Source organism: Hyperolius riggenbachi, chromosome 1 (assembly GCF_040937935.1).
Source record: "Hyperolius riggenbachi isolate aHypRig1 chromosome 1, aHypRig1.pri, whole genome shotgun sequence".
Lineage (NCBI taxonomy): Eukaryota > Metazoa > Chordata > Amphibia > Anura > Hyperoliidae > Hyperolius > Hyperolius riggenbachi.
The window spans coordinates 362010825-362031341 of record NC_090646.1 but is presented as its reverse complement, the minus strand read 5'-3'; the positions used below and the strand labels follow the sequence as shown (position 1 = coordinate 362031341).

Sequence of the window (20517 nt, the reverse complement as noted above, 5' to 3'; positions counted from 1 at the left end):
TATATGTTTGTGTTGACCTGAGGAAGCGGGCTGAGACTGTGAAACGCGTTGTCTACAATTAACCACTTTAAAATAAAGACTCCTTATATCCTATCCAAGTGAGTCTTCTTTGGAGGTAAGACACCTTTTCCTATATTACTGTACAGTAATCACACTTAGACCCATTAGCAGTAAAACTGGGTGCCTCCCCAAACCTCCTAAACAGTTGTTACCCACACCCCCAAAAGCAGTGCTTTGCACTTTCCACTCACACACCTGTCTTACCAGTGGAAAGGCCGACAGTAGGAGAGCGACTACCCTGTTCCAGAAGGTTCCAGGATACCAGGCGGGAACGGTTTATTTCCACATGCCTATGTGGAACTGCAACCCATCCTTGTGAGTATAAATTACCCACAATCCCCCCCACCGATTACTTACCTAGTGATACTGCACTATTGGATTCCCGGTCTCTCCCCTTTCTACAGGCTGAAGGATCTCCATTCCCATTGTGAAGGGACCTCCATAGACCTGGACCAATTCTATATGGATCCTCTGCTAGGTGGCCTGGTAATTCAGCCATGTATTATAAGTATTTTTTTACATCTCAGGTTTCCTTTATGAGGAGAAGATTGACTAAGTCATCATTAGTTGAAATGTTTTACACAAATTCATATGCTTGACTAAATTGATATCTCAGTGCTGACTTTGAAAGTGTCCATGAGGTCACCAAGCATTTAGAACATTTGAGTTGTAAGAAGAGGCTCTGAGTCTTTGTACATATAGCCATCACATAATTCTTAAAGGAAATGTAAATAAAAAAGCCAACAGCATGTAGCATCAGGCAAGATAAATGTTGGTTGTAACTTTTACTTACATTGCATGCTATTTCTAGCCACTTTGGGAATGTTTCAGCAAATACTGTACCAATACTGCTGCAGCATTTCATAAGATCACTGAACCCAATATAACTAAACTCAGGAACCCTGTGGAGGGGCCTATCCACATATAAACAATAAGTATACAGGCTCTACTGCAGATATCAAGAGTTGAGGGAGTGACTACAGGTAAGAAAATGGCCTTTGGCACCTAATCTAGTCAGCTGTCATATTCTGACTTTTTAAGTCTCATGGTTGCTTTAATTTAGCTTAATACATTTGGGAAGTGTGGTAATACTAACTAAATCTTTTATACAAACCCATGCACTGGCATGACAAGTTTTTTTTTAGGAACACTTTTTCTCCTGTTTTCGTCTTTCACACCTTATCAATAAAGTGCCTTTTAAGGTACAAGCAAAGAAGGAAATACTAAGAATAATTTGACAGTTCTTTTTCAGCTACTGGATTGAATTTTGAGTTAACAATACATACTGTCCACAAAACCCAAATGCCTGATTATCTATTTTCCTTAAAATGTGTTTGTATGTGCTTTCACCTAAATATGTACCTACAATCCCACTGAAATTCTGCTTTTTAAATTTATTGGTAATTTCACCGTATTAATCCCACTATCTTATACAATACAGAGAGCCATCGCAATGAACAGAACTATTATTATTATATATTATTTATGTTAAGATAAATATTTTTCAATTGTTGTGATTGTTGCCTAAATCATAAATAAATCAGGGAATACCAGATTCTATTGTGCTCCTAGATGTTTTGTGTTTTCAGTTGAATCCCATATCAAAACATGAAATAGCAACTCAATGAAACAAAACAGTTAATTAGGGATGGTCGATGAGATGCAAACAATTTTGAATTGATGCAGGATCATGCAAATTTTGTATGCACATTTATGCAGCTTGAAAATGGACCAAAGTTTACCTCAGCAGGATTTGATTGGTTCATTTTCAAACTGCATATGTTTGCATACAAAATTTGACTAATGCTGAATCAACTCGAAATTAGTTTGCATCTCATTGACCATTCCTACAATTAATCAATGAATTAGTTAAGTCATTAAGGTAAGTGGGAGAAACATTAGAATGGGAAGCATGAACAAAATTAACCTGAAAATTACCGGAATTGGCATGGAGGCTACAATTTTGCTTGCAATTTTTGAATAGAATGTTCTTATTTATGTGTTTATTGAGCATACTCAGAAGGCATTATTTTCTATTTATGTGAAAAATGTTTGCATAACATTTGGAATTTACATGTCGGAAAATCCCTGAATTCCAAATTCTGAATGTTAACTCGAAATTGTGAAATTGATCCCTGCTTCCAACTATGAGACTTCTTTCACATTATCCCATTATAAAGAGACTCCAACAAAACTAGTTTAATTTCTATTGCAGTATGAAGTACAGTTGGCTAATATCTCCTCACTCTTTGTCGCAAAGAACAGTAGAAAAACTGCTAAGTGGAACAAAGAAAGCCACAAAATACTTTTAAATAGTGTAGGAAAGTGCTGGACCATCACTGGGGTTTGTGTTGCTGTCTGTCTTACAGAGAAGGGCTCTCTTCATTTCTTGTTCTTCTGTCAGTATCACAAAGAACAGTACATGAAGTAGGGAACTATCTCCCCAAAAGAAACTTAGGTAGCAATGAAAACACTTCTTTAGTAGTGTGAAAAAGCACAGACACAGTAACAAAGATCTGTCAAATCCTTACTTCCAATGAAATAGACAGAGCCTGTAATGACAGGCTCTGTCTGCATGAAGACAAATGGGGGCGGGGGGTCACAGGGTTATATACATTACCTGTCCTGAATTATTTGGGCAGAGAGAGCCGCTCCGCCTCCCTTTTTGGCAGGGCAGTGGTGGCCATGTTTCCTAAGACTGCCAAAGGTCTTCAGAAATCTCGGCCTGCGTGGCTGTGGCCCACCCTTTGCTTGGCAGTCACCATCAGGATGTGGTAGCCACAACCTGATTGGTGGCTGCTGAGCTCGGGGCGGGCCGTGGCCACTCAGGTAGGTGTGCATAGAGCCCTGGTGGCGATTTGACAAAAAAATTCCTGAGCCCATTCTGACAGGGAAGCACAGCAATCACCTGCCTGTATGGATGATGTCAGGACAGGTGAGTACTTCGTCCTGCAACCCCCCAACCCTACTTCATGCAAACAGGGCCTGTCATTTCAGGCTCTGTCTATTTTCACTGGAAGTTTAACTTTAACACTCCCTTACTGTTATAAAAATTAAACAAAATGTTTCTGCTGGAGTTACACTTATATTATATCACATATTGCAAGTTAAAAAACACTTAAATGAAAACTGGTGTTGATAAACTGCACACCACCATATTAAAGTTAAAATTGTGGAGCAAGAATTATAGCATTTTCTGGGTGCTTCAGTAGACTGTAAATACAAACCCTTTAAGTTTCTCTAACCTTTTAATAAAGGTCTTGTTATGGGTGACAATAATGGGTTAGCTTTTAGCATACCATACATTTTTTTTAAATACAAATTTAAATGTGGATTGATTTATTAGAACACACAAAAAAGGATATATGCACACATATATGAGTTGTAGAAAACAATGCTGTGTATTAATGGCCATGTTCATGTTTTCAATAAAATGGAGCTTTCTCTTGTTCCATCCAGTATCTAGGATCTCTTGGGTCTTTCCCACATTCTTCATGGGAAGCAGCTCCATACAATAAATAATCCATTTAAACCTATTCCATGCTGCTTTTTATCTAAGAATAAATAGATATGAGCTGCGGGATTTGACCTCATATGTTAGCTAACTAGATGCATTGTGAGGTGTTTTGTCTCTATTTGCAAATTCATTTTAAAACTAGGCACAATGCAAGAGCAGGCGGTAATTTTACAATATACTTAAAGTGGAACAAAAATCCCATACTGCCGAGATTTCACAGGAATGACTGTATAATGAGATGCACTGGCGTGGTCTTTTCACAACGTTATCCAGTTGGGAAAAGGCTTGAGCAACATTCAATCACAAATATGTATACTTGCTAGAAATGTCAAGTTTTTTTTACTTGAAAATATTCAACATTTTGTGAGCATTTCCAAACATTCATTTTAATTTACAACATATTAATTTAAGTGACCAAACTGGGATACGTGTAGAAATTGTGTTATAATTCCTTTTTTTAAAATTTCTATTAGCTATTTATATTTTAATAATTATAGACATTTATCCATGTTGTTTAATGTGCAGGAATAAACACAGTCTCACAATCTACAGAATGATAGGATATTTTCACCAAAAACTTGTGTTTTAGGATTAGTATTAGGCATGTGTTTTAGGATTAGGATTAGGCATGAGCAAGGACAACTTCGCGAGCAGCAAAACTGCACCTACTAATGTCTGAAGAGTGGGCCACCACAGAGAGCCTTAATATACCTAGTAGCTCACTTTTGCCACAGCACTCCGCAATACACTCCATCTTCTAGACACTTTCTGCTTCACAGAAGTTTTGGCTGTTAAGCAGGAAGTATTGAGTGGATGGTGGGCAGCAAGAAACGCCACGGCACAAAGTGGGCAGTAAATTAACTCTCTCTGTGGTGGCCCCCTCCTCAGACATTGGTAGGTGCATTTTTGCTTCTTGCAGAACTGTGCTCATTTGTCACTATTCAGGATATTACAACAGATCCATATGCATGAATCCTCCACAGGTCACTTCAATGTGTAGCTGTAATTACAGAATGAAGGTGGCTGTCACCTTGATCTCACTCTAAAAATGCAAGTTTTTTTGCTATAATGTTGATCATTGAGCTGCAATGCTTTCTTAACACTTCCTAAAACAAATATGTAGATCAAGAAAGTCCATGATCTGAACTAAAATTTTTGGGAAGTAGGGTCAAGAGGAAAGCCCCCATTACATCGCAATGACAGATATACTATGTAATGTAAAAGTCTGGATTTAGGGATAATTTGAGAAAAATAATTTACTCCTATGCCGGTCTACAGATTGGTGTCTTATGATAAACATGAGATACCGCATAAGAATTATCTTTGCCACAGTTATCTCCCTTCATGTAAAAGATATTGCAGTAAAATGATATTAAGTTAACTTAAATCCACCTATTATTCCTCAATTAAATACATTATTCTGCACTCTTTGTAATTTTGTATGGGTTGATGTAAATGTTAATTCTTGTTGTGATATTAGGTGTAGGAAAGTGGTTTGAAATTCAATAATTGTGTTTTCCTTAATTTTTTTCAACTGGGATGTTTTAATTGCTACTTCAGCAGAGTATAATTACTTTATTTTGGTTTAGTAGTAAAAATGTTTCTGTACCGTGTTAGTCAAACAAATTATGTACTGTAAGTAGAAAAAAAGTCTTGTAAAAGTAATACGTTTTAATGGCTAACTGATAAAGTTAAATTATGCAAGCTTTCTGGGTTCTAGTCCCCTTCTTCAGGCATATTTCCAGATGTTAGCTGAAGTAAAAGACAGATGCAGGTTTGATTTACCTGCATCAGTGTTTTACTTCAGCTAACATCTGGAAATATGCCTGAAGAAGGGGACTAGAACCCAGAAAGCTTGCATAATTTAACTTTATTAGTTAACTATTAAAAGGTATTACTTTTACAAGACTTTGTTTTTTTCTCCCTACATAATATGTATTGAAGTTTAGGAGACATACAACATGACTGGATGATTTTCAAACGCACATTGTGAGATCAGCATCAAAGTTAACCAAAGTGGGTGGTAACCTGGTTTAATGTTGGATTAAAGCTTACTGGACTATGTGAATCAGTGCAGCATTTTATAAAAGTATGCTGTAAGCACTTTTTATAACAAACTTGTATCATGTTGCAGTTTGTTCTAAGCCACTTCCATAAATTTCACAAAGGAGCATGTTATTTACAATGAAACCATATACACGATTTGCTTCATTAGACTGAGGATAGCCTCATGTTAAGAAGAGCAAGACAAGCAAGCAAATTGGTTAGCGGCTTTTGTTCTTTTTGTAGCCAAAATATTGAATCATTCAAATAATCTTGAGCTACAATAAAAGCTAAAGGCATTTTATGCCCAAAAAAGATGGAGACGTAAAGAAATAATTGTTTCATCAATTATGACGATTCTATTTCACTCCATATTTTCATGTTGAGATATCACAGTAATTTAATTTGTATTGTACAATTCCCATAAGTGCTTGTGTTCTCGATGCAATCTGTCAGTGGCGATCGTAGGCAGTGGCGGCAGCAGGAGGTGCTGCTCCTCTTGCTGCACTGTAATAGTATGGTGAACCTAAAAAAAGATGGACACAGTAACATATAGTGAATTTAGGGTAGAATATAAAATATATGTGACACTACACAAATTATGTCAGAAAAATGTATTAAAGCACAGTAACAAAAAAAACAAAATATGTGTTACTTGTATACTTGAAATTCTTGTGTGATCAGCACCCATGCAAAGTATGGAGGTTGAGTTCCCAAGACCAGTCGTCCTTTAGTACCTCTCAGAGACAGTAGTATAATGATCCACAGGTAAGGTCGACACCTCCACAAGAAGAAGCTCTCTTACATATAAAACATAGCTCTTTATTTCATCTTAATTAAAAAGTTCCATAAAAAGGGTGTCAAACATGTAGGGCTGCTACCAGCGACATCCCGCTGTTTCAGACCTCCTGGTCTTTCCTCAGGCTGGACAGCCCCACATCCTTTTATAGAACTTTTTAATTAAGATGAAATTAAAGAGTTATGTTTTATATGTAAAAGAGCTTCTTCTCATGGAGGTGTCAACGTTACCTGTGGATCATTACTTGTCTACCTGAAAATTTTTGTTGATCATTTGTTGAAAAGGGAATGATAACAATAGAAATGTTTTCATTATAATGGAACTACTCCGAACAATTTTAACAGTACCTTTTGACCTACTTGTGGTACTTTCCAAAGTACAGAATGCTGAATAGTTATTTTAAACAGAAGATTAAACATTATCTCCTAGGAGAAAACTGAATTGTGAATTGAATAAGGACCTTTGTCTCAGACATTCTAAATCTATAACAATGTCCTCCTCAGTGTTGCAGTTTTTTTTTATCAGAACTCAGCAGCCAAACATCTTGCAATCTCAAGTGCTTTGAGCCCGCCAGGAGAAAAGCGCAATGTAAATGTTATTTGTCTTGTCTTGTCAATTTAAAATTTATTTTAAAGGAAATTTGTTCAGTGTAATACTAATATTGATGATATAAGAGTTCTTATCAACTAATGTAATGTTTTGGAATGTTGCCTCTAGTTCAGCTTTAACATAAAATGAATGTATCTGTAAATATGTGGGTTTATATTTATGTGTCAGTAGCCCAGTCTATCCATACAAACTAGCTTAAATAAAGTCTATGCAATTTAGGAAGTGTAGGACACTGGATTGCCCAAGCAAGTTTTTTAACACCCTGCCTGGTGCTAGCGGTATTTGTATTTTCAGACTCACTGGCGAGTCTAACAATTGCACCAGGCCCAACATGTTTTAACAAATGTAATCAACAATAAAGCTACCTATCACCTTTTTTTGTCTCACAGGTCTGTGAACTTGTAATGTAATTCTTTCAAAGACACCTCCACACTCATTGATAGCAAGTAAAAGTGGAATAGAAACACATGACCCACAAACACTGTGGGGCCCACCTCCCCACCCGTTTCCTGAAGACATAAAAGGGGAACTTCAATCAAAGATTGAAAGATTTCCTGACATGTCATTTTAGTGATTATACAATATAATCAACTTACGTTATAATTGTAACTGAAAGCTAGTTTTGGGTGTTATACTGTTTCACACCAATTGCAGGCTAACAAAGACAATTTAAAATACCGTTTCGACTCAAGAGCTTACAGTTCCTTAGAATATATACGTGATTCCCAGAAATTATTTGTTATAAAAACAAAAATAGAATGCTAGCTAGAACACTTCATACCATTATTATTATTATAATACACTTTTAATTACAGCATATGAAATTAATTAATGTATCTATCACAAACCACTTAAGCATTCATGATTTTAAACACAAGTATCAAAGGTTAAAATGCATGCTAGGTCAAAGACATAATCCTTTTCAAAATTCCATTAGAAATTCCAATAGCTAAAAGGTTAAATATTCAGGTATTAACTTTAAAGGCTTTTCTTCTGTAAATCATCTACATAGCACAAGACATTGCCACAAAACTGGGTAATGCAACTTAGAGTATTTAATACAAAAAAAATGTTTTAGAGACACTGAATTGCAGGTTGTTTCAAGTATGGACAAGAAAAATGATAAAGAAACAAAAGAGAAAAATATAATGATAAAGAATGTAAACGGAAGTAAACTGATAAAGAATGTTAAAAGATGATTTGAAAAACAACATCTACTGCTGAATGCTGAGGGAAGTGTCTGCATGTCACAGAATGCTCCCCTTATTTACTGTACCTTGTATGTATGTCGATATGTAAGGAAACACTAGTGTTGTTTGAATAGTGCAAAATGTGGTTCTGATATCATTTGGCTAAAATAAAGTGAAATATAGTTCTTGCTTTGTTTGTGCTAAAGTATAATTACACATGATCAGCCCTGCCCACAGTCCTTCATGAGCCAGGTACTGTTTTCCTGCTATTTTCCTCCTATTTTGGAAAGTCACAATGTCAGTGCAAAATCTAATTAGGACTACAAAATAAAAATATTGTTTATCTTTCAAATTCATTGAAATATGTTGGTGTTTCTTTTTAATAAAGCTAAGAAAGATACAAACAGTATTAGCAGAGCGAGGAGCAGTAATAGGAGCTCGGTTTTAGTATAAAGAAGCATCAGGGGTAATTTAGGCATCGTGATATGAGTATTGGGTGCTTGGCTATAGTATAGATCAGCACAAGGGCAGAGTATTTTAAATGGGAAGTTATCAGAATTGGCAGAGCAGCAGGAGAGTGCTAATAGGCACTTGGCTGTAGCATAGTCAAGTGTTGGGAGTACTTAAAAGATACATCTGGGAAAAAAAGTTTCACTTACCTGACCTCCTTATCAACTTCTAGAACATTTTTAGGTCCGACGCTGTAGTCCCGTGCTGAGCCAGGCCTCTGCTCTCCCCCTGGAAGATCATAACCCGCCACTGGGTCAGGATCTTCTGTGCATGCACAGACATGCTGCACACCTATCATGATTGTTCCCCTGTCACCAGGAGCACTCTACACTTGTGCATTTCAATTCTCTTTGAACTTAGCAAACACAAAGCGCTCCCAGTGATGGGAGTGTGATCACTAGAGGCGTGCCTGCACATGCACAGAAGATCCTGACCCGGCCACGGGTAGCGATCTTCCAGAGGGGAGAGTGGAGGCCTGGCTCAGGACTATGGCGTGGGACCTAACAGACTTCTAGGAGGTGGAAGAAGCTCCAGGTGAGTGAAACTTTTTTGCCCCAGTTATATCCTTTAAGGCTCCGGGCTCTACATACATCTTGTGCCAGACATTATGTTAGTGTCTGCTCAGCTATACTATAGCCAAGCACCGGGGGGAAGGGGGTGTTAGTAATCAGTGTTAAGTGTAAGTAGAGGGGAGATTAGTGTTAGATGTAAGTAGAGGGGAGGGTAATGTTAGATGTATATAGTGGGGAGGTTAGTGTTATGTTTTGGCAGGGGAGTGTTAGAGGTTTGCATTATAGAGAGGGATAGTGGAATATCGGTGAAATTGGGGATAGCAGAATAATGGTCAAATTACTGATATTTTACTATCATCAACATCTCATGCCCATTTTACCAGGCTCTTAGTTGTGTGTGGGGAAATAACTACAAGTACTGTTTTGTTATGAACAGAACTTCTTGGGATCTGGTAACTAGCAAGATATTTGTGACCTCGTGGGGATAAAGACAGCTGCATTCTGTACATCTCCTGAACATGTTTTCAATGTATTATTCAATAGTATTAAACTATTTGATACTGTAAAATCCAAACATTCATTTTAATAGCACACGACTCCTGTCATTGGCATTTAAACTACACACCAAATACAAGTCACTGCAAAACACAAAAACGTATAAATATCAAAGAAAATCCTTTATAATGAGCTTCAAGACAGGAAGAAATAAACGAGATGGTAAAGAAGTTCTTAGAACAAACCAGCATGAAATTGAATCATTTTTCTTCATTAGCCAGCACTTGCTATTATCTAGGTTCAGCATGTGTGTGTTAACCAGCCTTAACAATGTTATACAGTCCATGTCAGGCTACAATCCTGTCCACTAACATTCTACATGAATGTTTCCTGCAATAATACCACTTTCTACCTTCTTTCACACTACAGTAATTCAAGGTCTGGTTACATTAGTTAGTCGTGATTTAGTGGGGTTTTCTTCTCTTGTATAAATGGAATTTTTATTGATATGTATAGTCAACCACATTTCATAAAATATGTTTTCATAGACACATTTAGATCCCACTCATTGGATACAGAACTAAAAAGAATTTTTTTTCTCATTTTGTAAACCAATTTGGTGTTTTTTGTTCTTAAAAATTAAAAGTTAAAAGTATGATACCCTCCACAAAAAAAGTGCCAGCAGTTCGCAAGTCATGAGGTCTGCTAACCTATTAAGAAAATAACTGCAAACACCAGCAGGCTCCCTACTATGTCAACTCATATGCTTTTTAGTATTGTGAGTGGGCTTTAAGAATTAAGACCACTGACAAATGGGTACTCTGATTGTTGCAGGACCTTCAGGTTTTCGTTACTCCAGACTAAGAGGTAAGCTAGTTGCTCCTCTATCTGCAGATTGAGTGGAAGGGTCTTTTGGACTAGTTCACTATGGCAGTAGTAAGAGACTGGGAGTGGTAAGCTATATATGAAACCGCTTATTTGGGACAATGATGAAACAAAAGAATATGGTGCCTTCCAACATAGTTCTGCTGTTAATGTGTGCCTGTCTTCAAGCACCTAACTCACGCCAAAGGACATTGTTGCTGATGTTTGCATGATAAGAGGTTAAAACATGTGCACTTCTCTTGCTATGGATATTTGTATACCTACACTCAATTTCTCATACTGTCAAATTATTTTTGAGAGCGAATATATTACCTTTTTTTAGTATGTAGCCAAGAAATGTACTGCACCAATTAGTTTACACAACATGCGCTAGACCAATTAGAATCACAATTTGAGCCACAAAAAAAAAAAAGAAATGGGCAACAGCACCACCTGTTGTTGAAAGGTTGTATCGCAATAATTATTCAAATAAATCAACAAGCAATGCAGATAGGGTGTTAAAACCATTTAAAACCAAATGTACTCACGCGGTGAAATTAAGATATATGTCATCACAGGAATTGCAAATTAAGCTTCCCCTATCCTTACACATTCCTATGATAGTTGATTCAGCATGCGCTGGGGGGTCCCTGCCTGGCACACCCCAACCTCATCCACGACTAAGAGATTTAAACCATTGCCATGATGCGACAGGTTTGGCTTTGGTGTTCATGCGGGGGGTGAGGAATACACTTATGTGACCAGGGCCAGGCCCCATCACATGCGTGCATCTGTCTTGATGCTGAACATAAGTGACGAATCGCATTCTGACAGTTATAATACTGGAGCTAGGTGAGGATGCGAGCCATGTCCACTGAGTAACTGAACAGTCTGCTCGTTCTCTGCCTTTTTTTTATGATGATGATATGTATGGAGTTCTGGGGTCTTCAACTATGAGCACTTCTTGTATTTTACTGGGAATGCCCAATTCACACACATTAATATGTGATGGTCTGGTGGTATCGACGCCTGACATAAGGCAGACATAACGGGTTACTGTTAGTGGCTTATTTACTTCTTAATTGCACTTTCAAGGTCCCCACACAGTGTGTTTATATAATGCACTGATTCTTTATGCCACTTGATAGGTGAGTTCGACTCACCAAGCTGTACTCACAGGGGTAGCTTTAGCTTGAGAGCTTTCAGCTCTCTTTCTTCCCTCCCCACATGATGGTGTTTATCGATTTCTACTTTTCCTTTTCTCTATTACTTTCTCTTCTTATTTCTCTAAGGAAGAATATCTGATTCCCGTCTCTCTACACTAAGGTGTAATACATCCATTACCAGTGATAACTGATGGCTCCGGTGGTAACAGGTCCTTTTCTGGTCTGATGACATGGAAATCGGAATGAATACCCCAGAAAAGCGTTTTATAATTTCTTAAGTAGAGAGAAAGCGCAATTCTCATTTCTACAGGAGACTCATATGAGAGCTTATTGTTTTTACAAAGTGTGCTAACATATTACGCAGCCCTGGACAATTAATAGGGATACATACAATGTTTACAAGGGGTGTCAGCTAGAAAAGTAGCACAAGGTTATCTAACATACAACATATCACACGGTTATTGAGGCAAACAGGGTATAAGATACATGATCATGCGATTTTACAGCATTTTAAGTCCAGATGTGGGGGCAGCTGAAGGAAAGAGCAAAGTCTAGGGTGATGCCCAGGCAACGCGCCTGGAAGGTGGAACGGATGGCTCTGCTGTTGGTCATGATGTGAATATCCAGGAGGAATGGTGCAGCATAGGGTGGGAAAACCAGGAGCCAGGTTTTATCCAAGTGAAGCTTCAGGAACCTGTCTGACATCCAGGAGGAAATAGTCGAGAGGTAGAAATTTTGATGGCAATAAAACTGTTGAAGCCTGGCAAGGCCCCTTACCTGGATGGACTTGTGTACTACAAGTGTTTTAGCTTGTTTTTTGCCCCTGCATTTGTTTTAGCATCTAACTCTGTCACTCCCACCAGAGTTCCCTCCTCACAGTTCCTTGAATCTCATATTTCACTTATACCGAAACCCGGCATGGATCCCAAATGTTGTGCTAACTATTGCCCCATCTCTTGGCTAAAAGGCTGGCTAGCAGGTTGCTGCCCTTTATTCCAGATCATGTGCCATTGGACCATACCATGTTTATCCCTGGTAGGGAAGCAAAAGATAATATTATGAGAGCTAGTAAGATAATGGCCTTTGCTAGGAAATAGGTACGGTAGCTCTTAAAATATTGCTACAGCTTTTGCAGACAACCTTCTTTTTTACTTACAAGACCCATAAACGTCACTACCCAACTTAATGCATAGATATCAGGAGTTTGTCCAAATCTCCAACTTAAAAATAAACTTTAATAAGTCACAAGCCCTTGGCATTTCCTTAGATCCGGTGACCCTGAGATACTGCACGTCTTCCTTCACATTTAAGTGGACTAAAGACTCTTTCGGGTATCTAGGAGTGATTATCCTGCAGAAACTGGCAGATATATTTTTGGACAACCTTGAACCATTAGACGTGACACTGAAAGCAGATCTTTGATGATGGGGACATCAGAAAAGTATTTCCTGGTTTGGTAGGATGGCTTTGGTAAGGATGAATTTTCTACCCCGATTTCTTTACATTAGCCAATGCTTGCCAATTGGACTTCCTTCTTCTTACCTGATAGAGCTCCAGGCTCAAATTAAAAGGCTCATCTGGAGAAACAAACCCCCTAGGCTCAAACATCAGATACTAATGCTACCTGAAGAGGCACGGGGCTTCCATATCTGTGCAAATACCATATAGCCTCCCAAGTAGCAGAGTGGTGGAGAGGTCATGCACTATTTCTACTAAGCTGTGGTTTTTGGTTGAGCAGGAAATTGCAGAATGTATGGCTCCTGTGATAGGTTGGTCTAATTGCACAGAGGAAATGGGGGGAGCTGGGGTAACCCCATTATGGTGGTGTCTGTGCAATGCACCATTTTCTTGCTTCAAATAAACTGGTATCCTGCCCAGGTAAACTCACCTCTCTGCACAACAACCTAGCATACCCCCTCTTCTGATATCCCTTTGCTCCACAATTGGCAGACAGGGAGTGCCCAAGAGTGAAAGACTTTATATCGCAAGATACAATTAACCACTTCACTACTGAGAAGTTTTTCCCCTTCTGTACTAGAGCAATTTTCACCATTCGGCACTCCTCCCTGTCATTTGCCTATCATTTTATTACTAATCACAATGAAGCGATCTATATTTTTGCCACCAGTTAGGCTTTCTTTGGGTGGTACATTTCGATAAGAATTATTTATTCTAAATGCATTGTAATGGGAAAAATAAGAAAATAATGGAAAAAAAATCATTATTTCTCAGTTTTCGGCCTTCTATTTTTAAATTAATACATGCTACCATAATTAAAACCCACACATTTTATGTGCCCATTTGTCCAGGTTATTAAAACGTTTAAAATATTTCCCTAGTACAATGTATGGCGCTTATATTTTATTTGGAAATAAATATGCATTTTTCAATTTTGCGTCCATCACTAATTGCAAGCCCATAATTTCATAAATGACATTAATATATCCTTTTAACATACATATTAAAAAAGTTCAGTCCCTAAGGTAACTATTTGTTTTTTTTGTCATTTTTTCTATATGTATATAATTTATTTAGGTAACTATAAGGGAGCGTGGGAGGTAAGGGCTTAATTTTAAATGGGTCTTTTTATTAAAATAAATGAATGTAGGTGTAATTTTACAATTTGGCCAAAAGATGTCCTTGCAAACTATTTCCTATTAGCGTTCTGTAAGTACGCTAACAGGAAGAAATGCTTGGACGTGTTACTTCGGAAGTTATAAATGACCACAGCATCCCATTGATGCTGGCAATCATTGACACGGGAACTTCCATTCATCTGACCTCTAATGGGCGGTGGAGAGTAAAGCAGCGGGAGTGAGTGTGGGAGTGAGTAGCGGCCACCTGCAGCCATTGGCGATTATCTACGTGGCTGGGCAGGAAATAAAGTCCTGCCCCACATAGATATACTGTAGTAAACCACGAAAGTGGTTCAATCTATGACAGAAATGAATCTACTTAGAAAAGATGTGCAACTTACTAACTGGCAGTATTTCCATATACGGCATTCTCTGAAGGATAAATGTAATTGGTCTGAGCTTATAACATTATTTGACCTATTACTTGAACCTATAACTTACATTCTCTGAAAGGTAAATTTATTTGGTCCAAACCTATACCAGAATTTGAAAACCTTGTTTTGACTGAAGGAAGACACAGACACCTGGTCTCTAGTATCTACCAGATCCTGCTTATGGTATCTTGGTCCAGAAATAATGAGTTTCAGGAGGACTGGGAGAGAGACCTATCTAGTTTGATGGATGCTGAGCAGTGGCAGAAGATATTCTCCTTGAACCATAAGGGGTCCCTGAGTGTTAAGACCCAAGAACTAGGGTTTAAAACTCCCCAGGTTTTACACAAAATGTTTCCATCAGTGCCTGAAACATGCTGGAGATGTGGATTGACTGATGGATCCATTTTTCACATTTTTGGGACATGCCCTGCAATTCAAACTTATTTGTCACAGGTACACAGAGCACATTTTGTCTGTGAAGGTGAAGTACCCCCCCCCCCCCTCCATATCCTGCTACTTCACAACATGCCTGAGTCAGTGAAATCATACAAAAAAAAATCGATTGTCAAGGGTGTTGATCCCCTCACATTAGAAGATGCTTGAGTCCCCGTCCATCAAAGCTTGGCCTAGAAAAGTGGAGATAGTAGCAGATGTGGAAGAATTGGTTTTAATGTCCTAGGATAGGACTGAATAGTATATCATGACATGGGTGGTATGGGTGGAATTTGTTTACGCGAATGGGTATAAATCCTTGATGGCTACACAACTGCACCCTTAAGTTGGACTGATATAAGCCTCACTTACAGATGCCCCTTCATCTTTACTTCTTTTCTTCTGGTGTTTTCCTTTGTCTTTAATTTGGTCTTCCTTTACTAGTACGGAGGGAGGACAGGCCTAAATATTATCCTACTATGGTCTAGAAACCTTAGATGACAGACACGTTATTATAGCCTACTCACTATGGCGATAAGGTTGCTTGATGTCGCTTGATAGTTTGATGCTAGCTTCATTGTTTTATTGTGTTTTTTTTAACTATTTCAGTATGATTATATTTGGTACCTGTCTGACAAACTGCATTTATCGTTGCAATGAAATTTTATCTGTACATTAGCAATTTTATTTCACAATAAAAGTTAATTGTGACAAAAAAATATTATGTTATAAATAAAGTTTAAACAAAAGGAGCAGCCATGCTACTAAGTTTGCAAAGCACCATGGACTCTTAAATAAAAAAGCACAACATTAACTAAGTGCCTAAAACACCTCTTTTAGAATTGCTGTCAGTGGAGAGTACATTTTTTGCAGTTAGCTGGCTGACTGAAACATTTCCAATGGCACCAATATGGTCTCATGAAAGATGAAAATTAAGATTTTCAGTGTGTATTTCTCAGAATTCCTTTTTGCTAGATCCATCATTGTACATGGCATTTTCACTGTTAATATATTTAGTAATAACATTTTTGCTCTAAAGATATGTAAATATGAGTAATAACAGCAAAAATGGTGACCCCAAACAATGCATACACACAATGTTATTATTTATATTTTTTTTCTAAGTATGCATGTTTAAATTATAAAACTATAAATATTAAAATGTCATACACCATTTTGTGAAACAAAACTGATTTATCTAAATTAGGTCACACATTTTTTTTTGTCTTCAGTAAATCTTTGAGCCTCTTAGGCAATAATAATCTAGCTGAGTGATGACAATTAATTATAATTTTTACTTATCTCATTTGTGCAAATTATGCATAAAAAAATCCTAATTATTTTATGCAAAGTCAAAATGGACTATTTTTGACAGCAATGTTAAAGGTGTTGAATGTATTTTCATTTGATAAGCATTGAAGTTGTCTTGACAATAAAAGCCCACAAAGCAATAAGTAAGAGAAAAGGTCAAAGTGCAATGACTTATCCTTTTTTTCCCATAGTGTAATTTTCATTTTTGAATAGAGATTTCTGAACAAATAAATGGCAAAGGTATTCTTAAATTGTTTATAAAACCATAAAAGTAACTTCAATGAAAAGGAGATTAAAAACTGTATTAAATAACAATCTAAACATCAGTTTAACTTTGCTTTAACATAAGATTGCCTATGTTACACTTTTGTTCAACTGGTTTCCTGTATTATTTAATATATTCATTAATATTAGTACAATACTGCAATTACACAGTACAATAAACATCGGTTATTACAGAAAACGCAGCCATCTATTATAGAATTCATATAATTAATTAAGGAATGTCCAATTAACAATATCTAATAAAAATTCAAAAATATCTACTGTGCAGTTTCTCATGGATCTGCCAGACAAAATGCTATTTAAATACACCAAGATATATTCAAATATTCATTTAATGAGGAAATTAGACTCAGGGGGTATTTATTAATCATATGAATTTCCAGGTGGTATTTAAGTCTCTGCATTTGCCATCTGTTCTTTATAGGATATGGGAAATTTTGTGCTGTACATAAGATCTAACTATAATCTTATTGGACAAATTCCATATAATACAGCTCTTGAGACATGGCATAATTAAATATTATCAATTTATATAGCAAAAATTATGGTTTAACTGCAATTCTGCAAACATTCATGGGGAATGGCCATGAATCATATCACCATTTGGAAAAATAAAAAAAAATGTACACAACAAATGTAAACTGAATATGTTAATTTAACCTGAAACACCAGTGAGACTTATTCAGTATGGTACATTTAAAGTGTGAAGCTCATAGATGTATGGCAACGAATCAACGTTCATCTTTCACCCAGCTTTCTGCAGTAAAATGCAAGGTAGTTGGCGTTAAGCGTTACTAAATTTTGATCTCCAAATTTGTCAGCCTTATTGAAAAAAAAAATCAGCATTTTTAAAGAAATGTTAAAAGGAACGTAAATAAGCAGCAACATCATGTGAGATACCCAAAACTGTATAGCTACCAACAGTTTAACATTCCCTTGATCATTTCTTAAAGCCCAGGGAAAAAAATACTTTGAGGGAAGTATAGGAAGAAATGATATGCTGGCTTGGGTTCATACTACTGTCTGTGTCTACATTCAGGAGATTTTTTTTCCAATTCTGTTATTTGGGCCTCCCTGGACCTCTTTTGCTTCAATATAAAAGCCTAAACCCTATAAAATATTTGGTCAGGTTATTAGGTTTTGAATAGCAAATTATTATTAATATATGACGTTCCAACATCAAGCATGGAGCAGTGCAATAAATATTTAACAGACAAATAGAGTTGATAAATGACCGCAATGCAGAACATTTTCAGGTGTAAAGTACTTCCTATATTAATATAATACACAAATGTGAGTAATATGGCAACAGCAAGAAACAATAGCCGAGAAGGTCCTGGAAATTTGAGTCTCACTGCATTCACCCAATACAAGGAACTCAGCCAAGTTGACCTCTTGCTGTTTATAGATGTGCCCTGAGCTCATTTAAAGATGTGGGACTCCGGATCTTTAAATGACAGTGACCCCCAGAACACTGTTTCCCTCCTCACTCCTCCCATTCCATCTGTCATGTGCTGTACTGTAATCCCTCCATCCTTCCCCAAAGAACCAAAAGTGTCACTATGTGCTATAGCAGAGTAAGGCATCTGTACAGCACTCTGCCCTGCATCGTTGCCCAAGAGATCGAGTTCTGATCCTTTTTGGATGACAACCAGTGTCGGTGTGTATGCCCTTTAAGTTGGATGCAAGAGATAATAGGCGCTGGTAATCTGAATATAAAAAATGATCAGCTTGCATTAGAAAAGAAATGGAAGCTGGAGAACCCGGTGCTAAATCATTCGTAAACAACCTGATTCTGGGTCAGGGTTTTGTGCCCTGCAGAGCAACTACTTGAATGTCATTAGATGGAGATGACATGAAGAGCCCAACTTATAAAATTTCAGGTTTGAACGAAAGTGCCAAAATCAAATGTTACTCCTATACAACATGTTTGAGAACCTAAGGGTGCCCAATACATGATACAATTTTTTTCATTTTTTTGATTAGATAATTTAGTTTGAATATTCCGTTAGATCAAATATAAAGATTTTTCCAACATGTTCGATCGGATTTTTATTGAAAAACAGGATAATCGTTCTTTTTCTTGATCTAAAAAAATTACTCTATTCTACTTTCATTTGATTCGATCATTTTGGTGGAATAAACGGGAAAAACAAATTTTTTTATTGTACGTGTATGGGTACCATAAGTCATTCATGTGTGCTCAGTTTTAATAGCTATGTCAAGAGGGCAGTGCATTTAAAAGGTGGAAGGGTTATTTTTACTCATATAGGACACAATCCAATTCACTGTTTCTTCTAAGTTTTAACTTAGTTGATATTTCATATCTTCATCTTTACCAGCAAGAAATAATGCGGACAGCACTTTCTCACCTCCGTTTTGATACATGTTTAATTGCAGAGTGATGAAAAGTTATTTAAAACAAAAGATGAGTATTTTCTCTAAGGAGAAAACTGAATTGGATTGGGCCATTGAATTAAAAAAAGTAAGAAGACATAAAAAAAGATAATAGGCAATACACACTTTAAATGCATGAATCTAAAACTACACTTCTTAAAAAAATATCTGAAAACTTTTAAACAGGAACTAGGATGCATTAAAGAGAATCTGTATTGTTAAAATCGCACAAAAGTAAACATACCAGTGCGTTAGGGGACATCTCCTATTACCATCTGTCACAATTTCGCCGCTCCCCGCCGCATTAAAAGTGGTTAAAAACAGTTTTAAAAAGTTTGTTTATAAACAAACAAAATGGCCACCAAAACAGGAAGTAGGTTGATGTACAGTATGTCCACACATAGAAAATACATCCATACACAAGCAGGCTGTATACAGCCTTCCTTTTGAATCTCAAGAGATCATTTGTGTGTTTCTTTCCCCCCTGAGGGGGGAGTGCAAAGCAGAACCACAACACTGAAGAACTTGGCAGCCTTCCAGACACAGGCTGACAAGTCTGACAAGGGAAAGATACATTGATTTATTACAGAGACTGTGATAGTACAAAGTGCTGCAGTTAGCCAGAACACATTAGAATAGCTTTTGGAACTTGTAGGATGATAAAAAACAGGATGCAATTTTTGTTACGGAGTCTCTTTAAAGTCTCTCTAGTTACAAAAATTAAATGGAATCCATTATGGTCACAACAGCTTATTAAAAAAATCATCAAACTGAGAGAATAGGTAGAAAAGTATGAAAAATATTAGGGCTGTAGTAATGAAAATAGGAAAACATTTGTAGAACACTTATTAGCCAAAAATTGCTGCTACCCTTCTACAATTGCTACACTACCTTGAAATTTAATTAACTTATTATTTGATTAGTCACAATTTACTAAACTAATTTTTAAAGTATCACTGTCACTGAGAGTTCATTTGGCATTTTCAGTCCACTGGAGGATTTAGAAAACATTATCTTGCTAGATGAACAGGATTAAAACTAAAAAAAAAAACTAATATTTTTTCAGAAGGTTAGTATTGCTTCCACCACAACTTAAAGAAAACATTTTCTCAAGGTAAATTTCAAATAAAATTGATTTATCTGTTTAGTATACTGAAGTATCAGAGAGCAGAATCAGGTAATTTGGGCACCTGGGGTTAATGAACTATTTAGGTGCCCACTTTCTTTCCCATAGCTGATTTATACCTTTTTTTCATGCATGGGAGACATGAGCACTATCTACATAACAGAAAGAATTGATGCATTGTTTACCATTTA

At 36.8% G+C, this 20517-nt stretch overlaps 1 protein-coding gene across 2 annotated transcripts in view; it reads right to left on the bottom strand.

Moving 5' to 3' along the window:
• Positions 1-6047: 6047 nt before the first annotated feature.
• PAX5 (paired box 5) overlaps positions 6048-20517 on the bottom strand; it is a 274887-nt gene continuing 260417 nt past the window's right edge. For both annotated transcript variants that reach the window (XM_068271308.1, XM_068271309.1), the window contains one exon: positions 6048-6146. In XM_068271308.1, coding sequence (XP_068127409.1) covers positions 6073-6146 — 74 coding nt within the window. In that variant the 3' untranslated portion in view covers positions 6048-6072. The remainder of the gene's footprint in view (positions 6147-20517) is intronic.